The sequence below is a fragment of the Dermochelys coriacea genome, chromosome 8, assembly GCF_009764565.3.
Source record: "Dermochelys coriacea isolate rDerCor1 chromosome 8, rDerCor1.pri.v4, whole genome shotgun sequence".
Classification (NCBI taxonomy): domain Eukaryota; kingdom Metazoa; phylum Chordata; order Testudines; family Dermochelyidae; genus Dermochelys; species Dermochelys coriacea.
In genome coordinates, this window is record NC_050075.1 from 99,665,288 (window position 1) to 99,686,130 (window position 20,843).

General features: G+C 40.3%; 1 protein-coding gene across 8 annotated transcripts in view; it reads right to left on the minus strand.

Moving 5' to 3' along the window:
- The window catches only part of ELAVL4 (ELAV like RNA binding protein 4), a 105,763-nt gene that overhangs the window by 32,474 nt on the left and 52,446 nt on the right, over window positions 1–20,843 (minus strand). For all 8 annotated transcript variants that reach the window (XM_043490838.1, XM_038414397.2, XM_038414398.2 and 5 more), the window contains exon 2: window positions 19,556–19,796. In XM_043490838.1, the coding sequence (XP_043346773.1) occupies window positions 19,556–19,796 (241 nt within the window). The remainder of the gene's footprint in view (window positions 1–19,555; window positions 19,797–20,843) is intronic.

Sequence of the window (20,843 nt, forward strand, 5' to 3'; positions counted from 1 at the left end):
ATTCACTCTCCCCACTCCCCGGGGTAGACTAGGCCTCACTGCTGACCAGTTTTGGAAATCTCACCCAGTACGTACAGGGAGCACACAACTGAAACAGGGGCACCAGAGTGAGGTGGTGGGGTGGTGGAGAGTAGCGAGAAGGGTCAGAGTCTCGATGGGAAGAGGTTGTGTGGGAGCAGGGTGCAGGGAGAAGGGGTGACTCGAGGGTGGGGCCCTAGGGAGAAGTGGTGATGCGGGAAGTAGGGTCACATTTCAGACACTGATGGCCCCCCACTTTTAGGGACCTTCTGCAGCTCCTGAACTGAAATACAACAACTTCAAGAATGAAATGCACAGCACAATCATTCAAAAGAGGAAATGAAGACTAGGGTGTCCAAATGGAAGTGCAAGGGAAGATTACTTTAGCTGGAATTTAACTAAGACACCAATTACTACATCCCTACTTTTGCAGAAAGCATCCCATGGTCTTTTAGTGACCTCGAGTATTTGGGATTTCTATTTTACATCATATCTGAAATAAGTATGGAGCTGTAAGAACAGACGTGACTGTGTGTGATTACTGCATCAGTTAAGACTTGGAATATTCTGAATGCAGAGCTCAAACAAGACAGGTGTAGGTTGGAAGCAGTTGCAGCCAAGTTGGTTGGAGACTGAACCTATTTATTTCTAGGGTACCTATAGGTTCCCACTATCTTAGTGCCACACAATCTTTGGTGCATTAATCCTTACAAACACGCTTGTGAGGTAGAGAAGTACTATAGTCCCCATTTCACAGATGGAGAACCGAGACCAAGAAATTCTATGACTTGCCCAAAATCAGGGAACTGAACCCACATCTCCCAAGTGTCAGGCTAACACCCAAATCGTTGACAAGTTAACGTTTTCAATGGAAAAAAACCCCACCTTTTTCTGACCAGTTGTAATCTGAGGTCAGTAGGTTTGATTTTGATTTACACAACTGCCTCCTTACATCTCTCTGGCAGCTAAAGGGACTTTAAAAGTGGGTGTAAATTTTCCCTTTTATCCTGCCACAGCAGTGTATATGAGCATCTAGCTCAGTACAGTTAAATTAAAAGGCACAACTGACAGATTGAATTTTGGAAGTCTTAACCTTTAAATTCCTTCTCATAACAACGTCCCCCAATCTGGAGATAGAACTACTGTACCAAGATTTGACAGAGCTCTTTTCTGCAACACTCTAGACACCTGGCACTTTAAAGGAAGACAGGCATCACTAGCATACCTGAAACACGTTTTAGAAAATGAAAGAAATTAACACAAACAGAAACAGGATACGCCCAATTTAAGATTTGTGCTCCCCACAATGCTTTAAAACGTTTTATTTTGCTGATTTTTTTCTCTCTCCCTCTCACTGACACTGTCCCAATGATGTGAGTCAATAATTAAAATCAATGATACACTAAGAAAAACCCTCATATGAGGTGGTTCTATAAGGGCTACAAAAGGACTATACCTACGAGAGAATTTGGAGTCCATTTCTTGAGCAAATATATGGATTTCCTCCCCTCCCTGCCCTTTGTATTTAGTTCTCTCTCCCCTCTCTTTCTTTTTTTCCTTATTTTTTCCCTACCTCCCTGTAAAAAGTATGGGGTCCTGTGGACTGGTGGATTTTGTGTTCTGGAAAGAACAGTTTTTTCCATGAACAGAATTGTGCTACAGCTTCTCCACAAAAATCCACTGACCTAGAGTAATGCACAATTGGGACAGAAATCCCCATGAGTTATTACTTCTGTCCACTGCAGTGAATCCGACACAGAAGAAAAGCCAAAGACAAAGGGACACAAATTAGTAACAGAGATAGAAATAAAATAAGATTCAGCATGGAAAGATGAAAACTAATACACTGAGGAAAAATACTCATTCTCTCTCACACACGAGGAGATAAAATGGGAAGCAATGATGTTAGACCTATAATGGGGGCAAAGCACAAATCAAATTACACAAGTTTGCCACATGCAGTAGCTGCCCTCCTACTCTCCACCTCAAAGGGGGCTGTATACACAAATGCATCACATCCTAGAGCAAGGAGGTGACAGCTCCCTTTCTCGACAGCTTTGGCCCAGCTAGGCTTAGAATAGTGCACTAATTTTGGGACATGAGGAAAATACTGACAAACTGGAGGCAGATTTCAGAAAACAGCAATGGATCTGACCAGGGGACTTGAGAATGACTTATGGGGCAAGACAAAAGGAGCTACATATTTAAGTATTAAAATACGCGGCAGATGTGCTAAGCGATGACTAAGAGGAGGCATAACAGCCTGCAAATATCTGAAGTGTGTAAAACCAAGGAGGGAGACGAATCATTTAGTGAGATATCTGTCGGTATAACCACAGGAAACGGGATGAAATTAAGAAAGGTGAAAAAAAAATAACTGGCTAAATTCCAAGAGAAAGACTTCCTGACAGCCATAACTGTTAGGCTATGGAACAGTCTCCCAAGGGAAGTGGGGCAAGCTTCGTCGGGGGGGACACTGCCTCCTCTGGATTCCCAAAGCTCAACACGGAATGCAGAATTCATCAAACAACTTTAGCTTATTAAGGTGAATAATACGCCACTGAATCCTCAGTTGTGAACACATCACTGCACCAATCAAGATGGAGGGAAAACTGGAGGCAGCACACAGAAGGCAGATTTGATTCTGAACTTTCATCGGCCATATCTTGCTCAAGTAACTAATAACATTACTGTATATAACTTACAGATACATGGACTGCACTGGACATAGGGTAAATTTTTTTTTCAAAGTCTTCTACAACACGAAGGGACTTAGAGCATTTGGGAGCACTTGTCTACATGGTGGGGTAATGCTTACTATGGGGGTGTGATTTCTAAAGAGCACTAACATGTTCCTCATTAATTGGTCTGCATGGACTCTGCAGGTGCACATAGCATATTTCCTACCGCGCTTTTAATGTAGTGCTGTTGAAACAGTATTACATTAAAGCGCACTAGGGAATCTTTAGTGTGTATCAGCAGGGCCTACATGGGCCGATCAATGCACAACATGTTAATGCTCTTCAGAAATCACTCCCCCACACTGGTAAGCACTACCACCATGTTGATAAGACCGCAGATTCCTAAGTCACTTCAGGCTTTCTTGACAATTTTATCCAGAGTCAAAGTTTACAAAAATCCAATTACTCTAGTGATTAAATATGTGCACTATTTTATTCAAGAGAAAAAAAAAGGCAAAGAAGTAACTAAACCAGGTAAGTGATACAAGTTCAATCACTGCAGATGTCCCTAATGACTGATCAAGGAATTGTATTGGCAGGGCTCAGCAGAAACACTGCCTTGATGAAATATTCTGCCTGATCTACAGAAGAGGTATTTTTGCTGAAAGGCCAAGAATGCATTCTGTCACGCAAGGAGAACAGGTAAGAAGAAGAATCATCAGAAGAGAGGTAGCCACCTCAGATCATTATATGTTGCGGTGGTGGCAGTGACACTTGCATTCAGAACTACATAAAAGTAGTGGAAAAAGAAGAAAATATTCTTTTACAAAGACAGGATTGCTACACAGTATATAACAAAATATTCTAGTAGCCATGTCTAAAATCTGCTTGCTTGCTAATTAAAAAACCTAGTGCTTTTGTCATTAAATTATTGCATTCAGCTACATTTATGCAATGCTCCCTGTACCCAAACATCCTGTGTCAAACAACAACGGAAATGAGAAAAAGAAAAACAATCCAACACTGAGAAATTTCAGAGTAATTCTGAGCAATGACTCAGAATACCTATTCTGTTTCACAAACAGCCCACTAATTAAACTCTCTTATGAGCTCTATTAACCAGTTTTTCCAATGCACAGAGGAAAAATCATTTATTATAGACCGGAATACAAAATTTAATATTAACAACACAATCTGTATCTGCAGTATTTTAATCTGATCAACCCAAACATAAATACAAGCTGTAAACTGACATCTTAGAAGGTTCATCTGTAGTAGCTAGGTTTATGTAGATTACTTTACACAGCATCTGGCAAGACACTGAAAGGTGATGCTGACTTTATCGTATGTGCATATTCCAAAATAAGTTTATCTATAAAATCTCACCATCCATACAAGGGTAGACTACAATGAGCCTTAATTTACAAATACAGTGTCCTGTCTAAGCTTTAAAAACAGCAGTGCTTTTTCAATCTTCATGAACTGTGAAAGAAAAAGGTCTACTGTGGTGCTTCAAGTATTTATAATACTCTTTAACACAGGGGTTCTCAGGACAAATTTTTTGATGGCCACACTGGTGGCTGCTTTCACATTTTTTCCTAAAATACTTAAATCACTTTAGGAAAAAAAAAAAGAATACAGACACATACCCGTTTAAATCATTGTAATGTATTTATTGCTAGCTGATAAGTCTGTTGTGAAAAGTGATATTAACAAGCATACAAGTATGCTTTTCACAGCAGACTTACTCAGCCCCGTCAAGCATAGGGACAAATTAAGCTCTGGATGGTGGGGGAGGGGTCAGGAGGAGGCAGCAGGGGCTAGGAGCAATGGGGGTGGGTGGGGGGCTGGAGACCGAAGCCCTGTAGCCAGATCCTGCCGCCCTATTGTCCCACCACTGCAAGGCTGCTGAAGCCAAGAGCCTAAACCCCACCGCCCCTGGAAGGTGGGGAACTCACTGGCTGCCTGGTCCTCCTACATTGTGCCCCAGGTGTCTCCACAGGAGGAGCAGGGCCAAACCACTTCTGGTGGCCCAGGCAACAAACCCCAAGGTGGTGCATCCCGGAGTAACAGGGAAGGGCAGCTACTTTGCCTGCCCCCTGCCCATAACAGCCCAGGAGGCTGTGGCCACAAGAAAAGCCCCTGGTGGCCACATGTGGCCACGGTGGCCGCATTTAAGAAATGCTGCTTTAACATATCGTGTAATGGAAGAAAAAGGAAACATGCTAAAGCAGGGAAATGTTGCCAGCTCATTGTCCACTTGTACTAAACTAACTAGATCTATCACTGAAATGTACGGATAATTTCAGTGGAAAGTCAACCACTTCTCATTAATTCCTCCTCTGTCTAACATGCAGGATTCAAAGTGATACTTTCAGCAAGTTTATTAAAAACGTCTTCAAAGAAGAAATTCTACCTAACAGCAGGAGCAGCAACAAAATCCCCATCCCATTCTCCTTAGACTCGGAATGACAGATTTATTACCTTCAACTGTGCTCTTTTGCAACATGTTATCCTGCTGGTTAATATCACATTTGTGACGCTACAGGTACCACATTTGGGTATTCAACTGAAGACATATCCAATGGCCAGCACTGCAGACCCCAAGATAAAAACAGCTGGCTGAAAAAGATGTTCCCTCTTACAATGTTAACTTAAAAAAAGTTATCCTGTTTGTGTTTTATTTTCCTACTTTTGGCCCCAATTCAGCAAGGTATTTATACAGGGTTATGATTCCAATCTACCAGGAAGCAAAAAGACAAACAATCTGTGAGTCAAGCCCTATATATAAAGTTCCAGTCTGCCCAATTCTTATTAGAAAGAGAGGATTCAGGGATAGAAAGAAGTTTAAAAAAGTAGAGTTATGGGAAAGAGAGACGCATGGATAAATGGAAGTGAGGGAGGCAGGTGCATGTAGGATTGGAGAAAAAAGGACTATGAATAAAAGAATTACCAGGGAATAATTTTTCCTTGGCATATGTCCCTCTTCTTCCATTGTGCCAATAAGGAGAGTCAGGATAGCCAAAAGATGTAACCAATAGTACCCTGAGGAGGAGGGCTTGCCTTTCTTACAACCCCAGGATATGGTCAGCTCTAGCTGATGGCACTTTATACATGTGTGGAGACCACACAGACACTTTCTATGCCTGGGAAGTAGGTGCATCAGCCCTCTCAACCTAGGAAACTGTGATCCCTCCGGTAGAGTGACAAATGACCAGCTGGGTTGCTGGCGCTCGAGTTGCTTATAGCAGAGTATGATGCAGCTCTTCAACCATCCGTTTTTGCGGCAGCCTCAAAACAGACAAACTAGCAAACTTTTCCAAACTCTTGTGACCACACACTGAATTCCTGTAATAATGAGAGAGCTCAATTCTCTCCCCCATCTGGTGGCTGTTTCATGGCTGAGGAGACAGTAGCTTGAAAGGGACTTCCAGGGGTCAAATGGGAAACCCAGGAGCATTAACAAAAAATAGAAATCAGTGACTGATCCCATTAAAGGGGAAGTCTGTTCAGTATTTGTTCAGACCAGGATGCACTTGTCAAGGAGCAGGGATACCAATGTTTGACTAAGAAGATGGTCTGAAACATGAGTATGATAATGCTCTCTCTCTCTGATCCTGTGACGATAAATTCTCCTGGGCTAAAATGGATCCCAAGAGACTGGCACCTGTGGCTAGAGAAACTGGGAAATGGGGGGGAAAGTAAAGAGAGACGCATTGTGATGGGGCTAAGTGGGAGCACTAGGTAATGGGGAGATAGGCTGTTGGTGAGGGAGAAAGATCCACAGAGGTAACACATATGGTGGTATCTGGGCAAAAGGGTGGCACATCGGGGCTTAAGGTGGAGAGAGGTTCAGCGAATCAGATCGTCTCTGTCTGGCTCGAAGGAGGGAGCCAGGACTTGAGTCCGAATCCAACAGAGACTGAAGCCTGTTCTGAGAGGAGGGCTGTGGCCATTCTGGAATCCAGGCTTATTTAAAGGTGCAGAAGGGTCTGAGAGAGAAACGGATGAATGATTATGAAACCATGGGATGCCAGGTATTGCAGTACTCTGTCCCATGATCATTCCACCTGGGGAGCACAGAGCACCTGAATCAGGATGTCACTGAAATAGAGCTGCAGATGTTTCCATCAGAGCCACCAAGATATTCAGGTGGTGATCACAGAGGGTGAAGAAGAGAAAGTGCCAGTGGGACTGGGTGGTTAGACTCATCAAAGGTAGGCATGACAAAATTCAATTGAAGGCACTCTTCTAAAGAGTGAAGAAAATGGACCAGGTGGTTAGAGATGTGCAGGTTTAGGAGATGGAGGTAAGAGACGAAGGGCAGAAGGGCAGAAGTTCCTCCTCTTCACAGGCTTGTGCACAAGGAAATAACAGGATTAAAATCTAACCCTTCTTTATCTAGAGAGAGAGAGGGGGGGGCAAATGCTCCCCTGGTCCAGAAAGTCCAGAGTTTCACAGCACAGGGCTTAGACTTCTGACGTTTCCCAGCGCCAAAGGGTTGGAAGAAAGCATTTGGACCTGGGAAGATGTCAATGCAGTGACAGTGGAACCCTGCTGAAGTGATGAAGCCGGCCTCTCTCTGTAGCAGAAGATGGAAATTGGGCTGGCTTGATCTGGTCAGGTTCAAACAGAGTAATGCTGTCATCAGGAGAAAATTTGAGGGATGGGGGCATCAGGCATTCTGAAGAGACAGGCTATTTGTAGGCACTGGGGCTGCCAAGAAATCTGCGGGGCACAGAGAGGAGACCTGGGGATATCTACTACCATAGGCAACAGATCCCAGCTCCCTGATGGTTTCCTCAAGCTGGTAACTCCCAGAGGCCCAGATGGAAGGAAGTCTGGTAGGGCTCCCTTTGGCTGCAGAGAAAGTGTGTCAGCGCTTCAGGGAGATGTGTGGAGGAGAGGCGGCTGTAGTGTTGCAGGAAGGAAAACTGATGGGAAGTGGGAGCATTTCAGTGTCAGCCATGCTGTTTTTGTGCCGCTGGTTGTGCAAGCTGCTTGGGATAAGCACCAGGGACAGAAGCAGGGGTGCAGTTCAGCTGAGCCAGCTGCTGGGATGGATGGAGGATAGGAGGTCTCTAGCTGGCAGACAGTGCCCCCACTGCAGCAAGCGGAGGATGAATGCTGGGCAATGTAGCCTCAAAAGGTGGCAGATTTCTTGGTGTGCTGTCTATTGCTGCCCCTCCCCCATGAATCCAAATCTCATTTGGAACCAGGGGACTCAAAAGAGAGACTGCAGCTCCACTGCTTTTCTGGGAATCTTTTCTGTTCCTTTCCCCCTCTCTGTCCCTATTTTTCTATCCTCAGCTCTGGGCCTAGAAGGGAAGAAAAGAAGAAGGGTTAGGGAGAGGAAAAAATTAGGCATGGAAGGCCGTGCAAAGGAAAAAAATACAGGAAAGAAGATGGTAGACTGGGGTCATGACAGATTCTTTGCCTTCTTGTTTCCTGATAGGTGGAGCCATATAATTCTGCATGTCCTATTTGTAGGATGGAAAAGAGGGCCATAAGACAAAGATTTATTTCATTCGGTAGATACAATGGAAACCCCCTTAAAAGTAACATTAGACCTGGGAAGCATGTTTTCAGAGGCACAGGTCTGTACTTAGTTGTTGACCTACACTGTTATTGCCAATCCTTCCTAATTAGAGATGACGATCGGCAGGTGGGGTTGTTTACTCAAAACAAACAGTTATTACATAAAGAATAAGGTACACAAGCATTATAGGTATTTAAAACACTTCAAAACAATCTCAGTTTGAACCTGCCAAAGTTAATTATGAAGGTCGTTCACAGCACAAGTGTCAGGCTTTCCTATTTCCCCCCTCACTTGCCCCAACATCTCTTTTCAAATTTAAAGCCATGGATTTTTTCCTATAGTCAACAAATCAAAATTCTTTTGTTCGCCTGTGTAGAATATGCATAAGGCTACTGCAGTGAGGCGATAAAGAAAATGACGGATGCAAGTGTGACTGTTTTTCCTCTGCATTCAGAAGAGACATCAAGCCATACCAAAAACGTTTTAGAAATTCAGCACTATGAGGCTGATTTCTATTTTTTCCCCTCAAAGCTAATGAATACACTTCAGATACTGAACGCAAATGTTTATTTAGATAATCAATATTTGGAGATTTTCTTGGATATGCAGCAGTGAGACTAGGTTTATTTATGCTCAAGGACAGAATGCACTTGGGGAAATACAGATATAAAAAGGAAATAAATAGGGCACCAAATTAAGAACAACATATCTGAAAGAAGGTTGCCAGTATCATTCAGTATCACATATTCAGAGGTTTAAAAAATAATGCTGTTTTTAGATAAAAATGGATAATCCAAATTGTATCTCCACTATTAATATGTTAAATATGTTTTGTAACTTTTAAATATTTTGACATACTACTACAGCACTTCTGACTCAGGAATTACTCCCAGAACCAAGATGTTTTAGAACAAAAATTAGAGCATGTTCTGAACTCCATTTGATCTATTGTAATAATTTTCCTTGTTCAGTCCTAACAGATTATATTTAATACTTCAAACCTAGCCTTTTGTCCTTCTGGGCACATCTGAGTTTTAGCTGAAGTTTGCATGCACTCTTTTTGATCATTGTTTCATTCACTGCATTTCAACTGCTGAAACACAAATATAAAACTAACATTTAGAGAAACGGCTATAGCGACAGGACTAACCTACCAGTCACCTCATCAAAATTGAGCTAATTCACTTAATTCAGGATTTGTTTCCGGATAAACAGACTTTGGCAGAGTAGTCACTCTGCTCTCCACAATAATGAAGTTCTTCTATTTCAACAAATATTAATCAACCCAGAGTCCTGTGTTTTCAACAAAGCCACATACAGAAAAATTAAATGTTACATTTTTCAACCGAATTGCAATCTGGCCTATTTGGGAGGAACTAACTCTGACCTTTAAAAAACAGAAACAAAGAACCCAACCAAACCATCATTCTAGGATTGTTAGCTAATTATATAATCACTTCCCATGGTGGTGGCACAAAGTTTCTTCTCTTTTGAATGACCACTGGGTTTTAGTGATATTGTGACCTGTACTAAGGCACACTGGAACGTAGCCATTGCCATACGGAATCAGATTAGTGGTGTGTCCAATCCAGTATCCTGTCTCTAAACAGTAGCCAGAATCAGATGCATCAGAAAAAGGCGGGGAAAAAACCCAAAAACAAACCCATAATGGATGAAAATGGAATAACCTTAATGGAGTTTCCTTCATAAATCCTGTCAGTAGCTGGCTTATGCCATGAAGCATGAGAGTTTATATTCTTCCTAAACAATTTTTAAAATATTATCTAATATAATCCCTATGTAATATAATCCCATCTACCTAATGTACTTAAAATAGGTCATATACTGGTGGAACCGGTAATCTCAAAAGGGAAGACTTTTTTTTAAATGTAACCACTGTTTTAGCTATACAAAGTCTTAAAAATAGTTTATATGCAAATTAGGGCTTAAGTTGTTTAGGATCAGATAAATATAACTGATTGTGAAGCACAGGAATTATCCGCATTTAGCTCACGTATCTTTTTTCTTCCAGGATTATTCCAGGACAGTCTTTTTTCAAAGTGTTCTAGAGAAAATTTAAATAAAGAGCCCAAGACTACAAGCTCCGTGCTTGCATAACTTTTAGTCAACAAGTTACTCCTGGGAGATTTCTGTGCCAAAAAATTAAAAATTTTGCATATTTTTTTTGTCAAAATATCACAAAACATGCTGGTTTCAATTATTTTGGTAATTTATTTCAAATATCTGTCAGCAAGTATGTCTAATAATACAGGCAACAAAAAAGATTCCCCCAGGAATAGAACTGAAGAAACCCCTGTGATAACCCAGTTCCTTTTTCTGTTATGCTGTTGTCAGGCACCTCAGTCTGGGTGTGTTACACATGCCAGTTGGGTACATCTTGGGGGAAAAAGTCTGCTTTTCTGGTCTTTTAGTCAATTCTTGTGTTTTCACAGTGCCCCCATAGGGTTAAAATATTTCAAGTTCCCAAACAGAGGACACTGCTGGGGGAAGGGAAAATATAAGTTGGCAGGCGGGTACTAGAGGAGTGTGTTTGCACTGGGAGGAGGTACTTGGGGGATGATGGAGGGGGCTGTACTTGGCCCCCATGGTCCAGACACCTGCAACCTCTCCCCTGCAGAGCCCAGCCGCAGGCATCGCTCTGTGAAGCTTTGTTACGGTCACACTGGACAGAGACCACCGGTACCTGCTGATAGAGAGTGGTGTCACAATTTAAAGGTTCATCTGCCCCCAGAACAGTTCATGTCATGCCCTCCCCCGCCCCAAGTCTCCCCTCCCGGAAAGCAATGGCCTCTCCCCACAGGGCGTAGCTCGCCAGCTCCAGTAGCTGCTGCACAGGGAGGAGATCTGGCCACACCAAGTAACCGAGCAGGCTGGCAAACCCAGGAACTGCAGGTGCACTTCAAGTTGGGAGCACTGATTCTGCAGGAAAAATTTAATTCTGCGCAGAACATTAATTCTGCACACATTCTGTATTGTGCAGTAGTGCAGAATTACTCCAGGAGTAAAGCATTCCACCTGCAGCTCCTGGAATCAGACCCCAAATAAACAGGAGCCGGAGGAAAGACACCAGATATCAATAATTGTACAATCTCTTTCCCCATGAATAAAGAGAAATATCTTTCTCCATGATAAAGCAGCATATTTTTACCATTCTAGATAAATATATCTAAATAACTTAACTGAGTGCTTTCACCACAAAAATCAAGGCTTCAGTATAAAAATACTGAATTTTTCATTAATAAAACAAAAAGTTCCCATTACCTCTTTCTAGCAATATTATTCTAAGTACAGGCTTCACCATGGTATCGTTTTCTATCCGCATGCACTCTATTACCTAAAAGATCTTTCCTGCCATAACTTTAAATGCTATTTTTGGTACTGCTTTATATTTACATTTTGGGGTGTGATTTTGTTATTTTTTTTTAAACTTCTTCAAAATTTCCCCTGTTCTCAAGATGCACCTTGTGACCCCATACCAACCTACTCTACCATTCACCAAACCCTCCAATTAAGTTACTTAAAGTTTGAACATCCCCAGCTGCAGGTGGGCAGGGTGAACTGGAAGAAGAATGCTTTACTAGGAAATGACCTAGTAGAGTCTCCTTATTATCACCTGCTTATTATAGCTCAGAAACTTCTCCCCTGCAGAAGAATCACCATTATGTGACACTTCTATATCTAGTTTCCCTCCTTTCTATTTCCCAGGCTCTCTGTTGCAATTTAACGCCAGCTAAAGGCTTCTGCTCTTGTGGCATCAGGACTCCTGATGAAGGCCCCAGCTAAGGCTTTCAGAAGTGATTAGTGATTCTGGGTGCTGGATTCAAACTTAAAACTCTGAAGGGGCCAAAATTTTGGAAAGTGTCAAACACCCCCTCTATAAAAACCAAGCCTTATTAAGACATCACCAGTTGCACACCAAAAAATTTAAGCATCCAAAACTACTAGTCATTAAATAAAATCTAAACCCACCACTTCAACCACACACTGTGTTCCTCTTGTGTGTGCTGGTGAGTCACGGATGGCCAAGAAAAAGAAATAGCCACACCTGATTGTTCATGGAGTAATCACCTCAATAGCGCCAGCCTCCTCTTCCCCTTGCCTTAAAGGCTTTTTAATGCATGCTTTATCATCAGGTTTCTCATTGTTTTAGTGCCTATGGGAAAGACCTGGAAAGCAGCAGCATTGCTTGCAACAAGGTTTACTCCTGCACCCTACAATGACACAGTACACACAATGCACAATTGGAAATTGTTTACACACACACACACACACACACAATTGGAAATTGCTTCCAATTTCCTCATGTAGATAATTTTGGAGCAATTTGATCAGAGCCTTTTGCTTTTTTCTTCCCCTCCATGTTGTGGAAGGTGAGATGAGGGGAGATTTTAAGGCCCATAATTTCCCAGCTAGAATAGTAGAAGGTACACCCAATAACCAAAACTCTAACCATATGCAGATTAGAGCCTACTTCAGTGCTTTCACTCAATGGCTGGCACATTCTTTCTTTTTCACTTGAACCATCAAGAGGTCAGTGGTTGAGACTCTTCCTGAACGGATATCTTACAGCAACACTAGAGAGATCCCAGTCTCTACCTCTAGTGCATATTAATAATCAGACATCAAATGACATGTTATACTTCGTTCACAGAGTTGGGTACAAATTTAAAAAATGGCGGCAGAGTGGGGTGGGGATGAACTTTCCTCACTGGATTATTCCTGATTGGACATCTGATTTCAAGATATAAAACAGGACTATTCAAACTCTGTTGTATGCTCCATGTTTTACACACAGCAATCCTGTAACACACTAGCATTCTACTCCGTAACGTGTTTGGATCATTATGAGATTTTAACAAAACAAAACCTACACCTTGAAAATCACTTTTGAAATTTCTCTACACATTAACAAAATAATAAATCTATAAACACCAGAAATATAGTTTAAAAAAAAAGACAACAAACTGCCTTGGCCCAAAGTTCAGCTTCAGATTTGGCACTGTGAGGGGTGGAAGGGGGCTCTATTGTACACGTATAGAAGATTTTAAACAGGTGTTTGTGTTTTTTTCCTCCCTTAAATAACAAGCATTATTTGAGGCACCAGTAATAACTAATTTGGGTTGCCTCAAATAAGATTTTTCTTAGGGATGCTACATAGACTGGACCTTTCTGTTAGTATCTAGACCTATATTGGTTAACGCTGTCCTTTAAAAATCCCCTTTCGAATTCAGGGACTGCTCCTGTTCCATTTAAGTCAATGAGAGCTTTGTCACTGACTTTCTTTGAAGACAGATCAAATAAAAATATGAACCTACAATTTGATGTAATTTAGCCTAATTTTTAAGCACTGAGTTTCAAAGTCATCTAAAGCAGTACCTTTCCCCTGAAAGCAGCTCCTTTCATATATTTCTCTCTTTTTTCCCTTCTTTCTTTATCTTCCCGCACCCTAAGGTGCATGCATATGGCGTCCACCAGTTTCCATCATTTATTTTGGTCTGGTGCTCGTTTGGTACAGGCTTTTGAGTGTCATGCTGATAGATTTAGTTTCTTTCTCTACTGTACTACACAATGTTTCTGTAGGTCACCCTCATTTTCTCTTTCCAGTTGGTGTCCATTTTCTCTTTCCATGGAAGTCACATAGGTGGCATCCTTCTACTGTGTCCTAAATATGTTTATCATCCTCTTTTTTCTGTGTTTGATGGTTTAAATTGGTGTGCTCCACTTAGATTTTCTGTTATTGCAATAAACTGTTTCCAATAGACTGAAAATCTTCTACTGGCATTCACTTTGGAATGAGCTGATTTTATCAATTGCTGTTGTGTATTTCCATGAGTCTGCTCTACAAAGGAAGATAGTCACAATGCTTGCATTAAATGTTCATACTTTTGAATCAGTGCAGATCATGCTATTTTTCCAAATCTTTTCAAGTTTATAAAAGTTGTTTGCTGCTTTTGATATTTGTTGCTTACCATCTAGCATAGTGTCACTATCATAGGACATCTTGGTCCCTAGATGTGTACAATGATTTACACCTCCCAGTGTTTTTCCATCTACCCCAATGGTTGCTTTTGGAACATTGATAGCCATATAGTTCGTCATTCCCTTGTTGATGAACAAACTAATTTGTTTTGCAATGTCTGTCAAAAGCTGGGTCTTTTCTTTCATTATGTAATGTGTTGAACTGAGCACAATAATGTCATCAGCAAAAACAAGGTAATCCAATTTCCCTTTATCATTTGTCCATAAAATTCCTTTGTTGCCTTCTGTGGTTATTTTCCTCATGATGCAGTCAATGACCAGTGCAAACAACAGTGGGGACATAGCACACCCTTGCCTTACCCCAGCTGTCACTGCAAATCATTGGATGACGGTATCATCTCTGACAGCACATTCAGCATCATATGGGTCATTGATGATTCTAGTTATTTTTGTTGTTATTCCATAATATGCCTTTTTCCCCCCACAGACTGTCTCATGTACACTAGCCTTCTGGAAAGCTATACAATTTATTAGAAGAGTTGTTTGCTACTATGCACATTGTTCTATTTATAAGACCAACAGTACTGGCTACATAATCTGAATGGTCTAAAACCTGCTTGTTCCCCACTAAGTTGGCAATCTATTTCATATACTGCTGTTCCAAAATGTTTGTGCCATTTAGTTTCCTCACTCAAGTCCCTTCTTTTCCATTTTTGGAAAGCAGCTGATTAAACCTGAACAACTGGATTGTTGGACGAAATATGCTGTAGCTATAAAATGGTACAGCAGGGACCAGTTTCACTGTTAATTTAAAATGCTAGAATTAATTAGGTAGTGCAAATGAAGAAATTAATAAGCACACTTTATAACCACAAGTTCTGCTTTTATTAAAACTCCCTGCCAAATGATGGCAAATATCTTTGGTCTTTTTGTTTTTCCCTGTCTCATTTCCTTACAGTCTCTACAACTAAAATACATTTTTCAGTTGAGCCTCTCCCCCATAATTAAAATGTATGCCTGAGTTATATCTCCACTTTCAAATCATTAGCATCTTTTTAAAAAGCCACTGTATATCCTGCCTGTTCAGAAAAGCTACCAAACAAAACTGAAGTTCACAATTTTGGTTTTGAATACCAAATTAAAGACTGTCTTAGAACCTGTCATTCCTGTTCAATTGAGTTCAGCATACTACCAAATTAGCATTTTTTCCCAGTAATAAAGGCGTATGCTTGTTTAAACACGTGCCTTTCCTAAGCAAGTGGTAACATCATGAATTAGTTTTCTTAAAAATTTTATGACTGCTCCAGAAGACCTGTATGAAGACTGTGAACAGATTATTATTATTGTTGTTGTTAATATACAGTAACTTTAATCCCTATTAAAATAATGGCATAACAGTCCTGAATATAAATTCTCTCAATGGGATCTTGTATGTTGAACTGATTTGTTTAGCTTTGAACTCGTTGCAAAAAATATTTTGGGACTCTAAATATTATCTTACTAAAGTCTCTGCATTTCCTTAACAAGGTGGGAAAAACTAGATCATTTGCCCAGTTAAATGTTCGCCTTCCTATTTGAGATTTTCTGATGTGATTTTGCCAGTCTAACAATTTTAGATCACATTTGAAATATGCCCTTTTATTTTTCTGAAAGCACTTGTTTAAAAATTCCTTAACCGCAACTTTAATTCAAAATTTGGATTTACTTTATTGTCGAGCTCAAATTTTGCTTTTACTTTATAATCGACATTTTATTTTACCAGCAAGAAGGAGAAAGCAATTTATTGTATCTGAAAGAGGTCCACATTCTTCACAAAAACTGTGCCAGTTTTTGTTAAAATGACTCATTTATCAGTCCCTACTTTCTATCGTACACCTTGTATCTATTTTTATGTTATTTATTCACTGACAAAACAAAGAATTATCCACCAAAAAAGATGGATTTTCTGAACAAAAATATGCAAAAATCCACAAGCAGATTGAATATGAACTGTTTCAGAGCTTTGCTTAAGTCCACAAGCATGTCAAGAGAATTTACTGTGCACTGTAGTTAATTTTATTCCGCAGTACATCTTCAAAAAATTATGGTGCCTGATGTTAATAAAATAAAGCAGATAATCATTGAAAAGGCAGACATTCTGACAAGCTCTCACTCCTACAAAGGACACTCACAGAACAAACTTGAAAGATATTTCAGCCTTGATTTTTATTCATTCGCATTACACTATTGAATACATGGGCCAAGGGTTGATCAAACTTGTCAATTGGGTCTGTAGTATAAGTCTGGTCTTGTCTTTTTATTTGTTTATGCTCATCTTGATGAAAATGATAACTGTGTGTGCTGGTGAGCCTTTTGGGGGGACACACTTCTTGTCTAGTGCTGTGTAGCATGACCAGAGGCCAATACCCACAGTTTAGACATAGTTTGAGGAGTCTTGTTTTTGCATTTAACAAACATTCTAATCACTGGTACTCCCCAGGCTTCAACGTTAAGTGGCCTGGAGAAATGTGACTGAAGTAGGTGGAGGGAAGGAGTGAAGTGGTCTTCCAGTCTTCTCGCTGGACGCAGGGAGAGAAGACCAGTAGATAAAACTGCATGTCAGATTCCCCACTATTCTATTTGCTCCGAGGACTTTCTGATGTAGGGGAACCAGGTTGACATGTGGTGGCAGTTATTTGGTGGCACGGTGAATTCAAGATGAAGGGAAAATAATAACTCAGAAGAAACCATCAGGGTTTTCTATCAGCATTTTCTATTATATATCACCTATAACCAAAGTGAACAAGGTAATTCTGAGAAAAATTGAGTCTCAAAGAACCAAAAGTCCATTCCCCAAACTTCAAACCATTGGGACTCTGGAATACAGACAAATTATCTGGTGTAAAAATTTCAAAGGTGCCTAAGTTACTTGAGGCCCTAAGTTCCATTTTCACATTTAGAAGCCTACTGAATTCAATGAGGCTTTGGCACCAAAGTGCATATATCAGTTTGGAGAATGGGACAGAGTCTGTAAATCACTTGAGAACTTTTGAAAATTTTACTCCAATCTTAATTTTTGGAAACCTGGTTACCCATAAATCATTTCAGAAAGAATGATCCAATTTATATTGAAAGAAAATTTCTAGGGGGACAACCACCCAGAAACATATCCGAAGCTAGTACACGCATCTACTATTGAGACAGAATCCTTCAGGCAGCATGAAACCAAGAGGAAACAATACGCACAGGAAAGAAAGTAAAGACTAAGACAACATCCAGGGTTCTCATCCTGCAAAAGAAACAACAGATGGCATTTTTGTACCCATCTAAACTCAAGATTACATTTAGAGAAAAACATTACTAATTTTGAGATGTCTAGAAAGCTAAAAATATGCAGTAGCTATTGAAAAATAGGATTTTTCATGATCAAAATCCAGACTGGAAGCACGAGACTCTAGTGGCACTTAATTTAAAAGTTATACTTGTTTGTCTGCTCACATCTAACACACTTGAAGTTACCTGTAATTTTAGTTCCTTAGATTGGAAAGAAAAACACAATAGTTTTGTAACTAATTGACAGCTGTGCTAGCAAATATCCAGGGAAAGATATTCTAGTACAGTGTTAGGTTGCTGTACCACGAATGCAGCTCTGTTCTTCAGAAAAACACTTTGAACATTCCACAATCTAAATAAAGTACAAGCAAAGACAACTCACTGCCCCCTTTTTAATCCTCTTCCTCACACTCCTGAAGCTGTCTCCCAATCAGGTCGTACTGAGGTAGATACATAACAACCAATGTTCCAGAGAGAGTTCTGATTAACTATATTTTTGAGAATGCAATTTGCTTTAGGGCTACTGCCATTTATTATGTGCCTCAGTGTTAAATTTGAACTTTGTTATATGGCAAAAAGGAAATAAAAGGAAGTGCTTTTAAATGTGAAATGATAAGTGGATCATACTAATACTGTCAGGGCATAGGCTACGTGAGTGCTAGAGCAATGCTGTTTGTCTATATCCTCATTCTCAAGATAAAATCAGAGTATTCATTTTGAGAAGAGAGAATTATATCCCACTTTCTACCCACAGCCCTCTATGTGTATGTTCTATGGGGAAAAAACCCCAGCTCTTTTGGGAACCCTTCCTTTTCCAAGACTGTCAACCCCTTTGCTCTAGTTAAGGAAATGTGGTAAGAGCATCTGCAGTTTCTTAGGGGCAGATCCTGCACTGGTTTACTTAGAACATGTATAGGTGTGGAGTTCGCTCGTGCCTGGCTGCAGTATGCAATATGGCAGAAAAGGAGTTCAGAAACCTGAAAATGGCTGAATATCACTCACACAGATCCTTGCATAACCAATACCCTGCTATGAGCAGGGCGTGAAGGAACATGATGTTCCAGGACAGTACAGAGTCTGGCAGTGACTGCAATCTCCACATATGTATGCTACATCATGAACTATGATATTGGTGATGCACCAAACAGCAGCAGAAACTTCAGCCACTCCTTTAGAGTGGGAGTAATAAGGCCACAGAGCCTTCACAAGCAGGCATAGAAGCTGATGGTTCATCCCACTGCCTTTTTAAATATAGGATGTGTTCCAGTGTATGACGATGGCTGCAGTTCTGCAGCAAAGACGGACAACAGAGCAGGTATTTTCTCACCTGTTCGTGCTTCTCCTATGGGTGGACATGCACATTTCTTTTCTCTTTGATACAGACCTAGACTATAATGAAGGGTTTATTTCTGAAACTTCTGCAGATAATCCTATCAACAGATTTTACTCCATGAGAAAAAGGGCTAAGACGGGGTAAGAGTATCGGAGAACAAAGCTATAAACAAGACTCAATCATCAAAAAAAAAAAAACACAGCACAGGTTTTAGACTATCCTTTTTAAAGCTAGGGAAAAATAAATAAAAATGAAGGAGGACTAGGGAAGGACATGGCATCTAATGGGCTGTGAACCTGTACAAAAGGCGCCTCCCAATTATCTTTTATAAATACATTATGAATTTTTCAGAAATCCTAGTTATTCTTTTTCTAGCTCTTTATGTGGCTTGGAACACAACTGGCTTCTCCTGAAATCTGTATATATTTCCACAGTAGACATCACTGAAGACTGAAAGTTTACCACCTGCAGGAAGTTTACTGGGGTATTGGCAATATTTCCCATTCTGGGAATATGCAGTAAAGGTAATTATTGTGGTGTCCACTGTATGTACTTAGGCACAACTCAACAAATCTATGAATATTTTAAAGACACCAAAGTTGTGTTGCCCAAAGGATTACATAAAGTAGAAGTGCGTATTTAAGCCAATGTCAAAAATATTTAAGAGCATACCTGTAATTTTGTCTCTCACAAGTTTGCAGGATTCTATTTCACCAATGCTCCCAAAGAGACTCCTGAATTCCTCCTGTGTCATATTCTGGGGTAAATAGTTGACTATGAGGTTCGTTTTGCTGTCATCTGTGGCAGCCCCTGTCTGCATGGGGGAAGGACAGTTTCTACTGTTGCTGGAGGGTCCATTGGTCGTATTGGATGTAGGGCCATTCGACACCTGAGGCTCCATGGTGCTAATTATCTAAATAAAAAAAAAAACTGCCTGAAGTTTCACATACAATTGCTATTTTTAAAGATACTTACATATCAATGAGTAGGTAGCTTTCATGGCCAATTCAGACACTAACAAAAAAAACAAAACAAAAAAAAGGCATGGGCTTGATTCCTCTGTTATTGTTGTAAAGTAGGTCATGCTAGTCTTTGGCTGTGAGCATATACTAAGAAGCAGTGGGAAAAAAACCCTCCCTTTTTTGGTTAATGCAAAGCTAATTTCTGTTTTCATCACACAACCATTTTGATAAATGTATATTTAAGCATGAATTTAATTATAATTTAAGGTAATAATCATGATTAAAATTACAGTTCCATTAAAGCAGAAGAGGTAAATATATAGGTCTATACTGAATAGGTAAAATATATTGCCTATTTAATAACTGTATCACAAAGTATGACACCAAATTAAGTGGGAGCATTTAATCTGCAAATAGTTGTTTGGATCACCTTCGAGTAATAACCCTCTAATCACACAAGACACACCTTTTACTGGCTCCAATAATTACTTGTATTCTCCAGTAATATTTTTCACTAGTGGACTAACTCCTCTTTACAGCATAAGACCCTGACCCTTCATGGATGTGAGTATTATAGTGTTTGCTGTAATTGCAAAGGGCCTTTTGGATTCTACCAGAGCCATTACTTTCAAATGGCTCACAGGGTAGGAATACCCCATGAAAATCAAAACACCTCTCCATCTTGAAATTTAAGGCCATAATTTTCAAAAAAGAGATTCAAATGGTCTTTTTTTAATTACAAAGTAAGAGTCCAGTCTAGCAAACAATGATGCATCTGAGCTGCCAGTGGGATTAAACACACAACTGACGTATGTATGCATTTGCAGGATCAAGGTCTAATAATGCAAGAGCTTTTCATCTGGAAGCTCCATTAACTTTAACTTCAGTATAACTGTACGAGTGCAATCCCAGGTACTGATGAGGAAAGCCAGGATTTGCACTGGTGGACACTACCCTTAATCGGGGTAAACTCTACCAGGGAAAACTGTCTTTCTCTG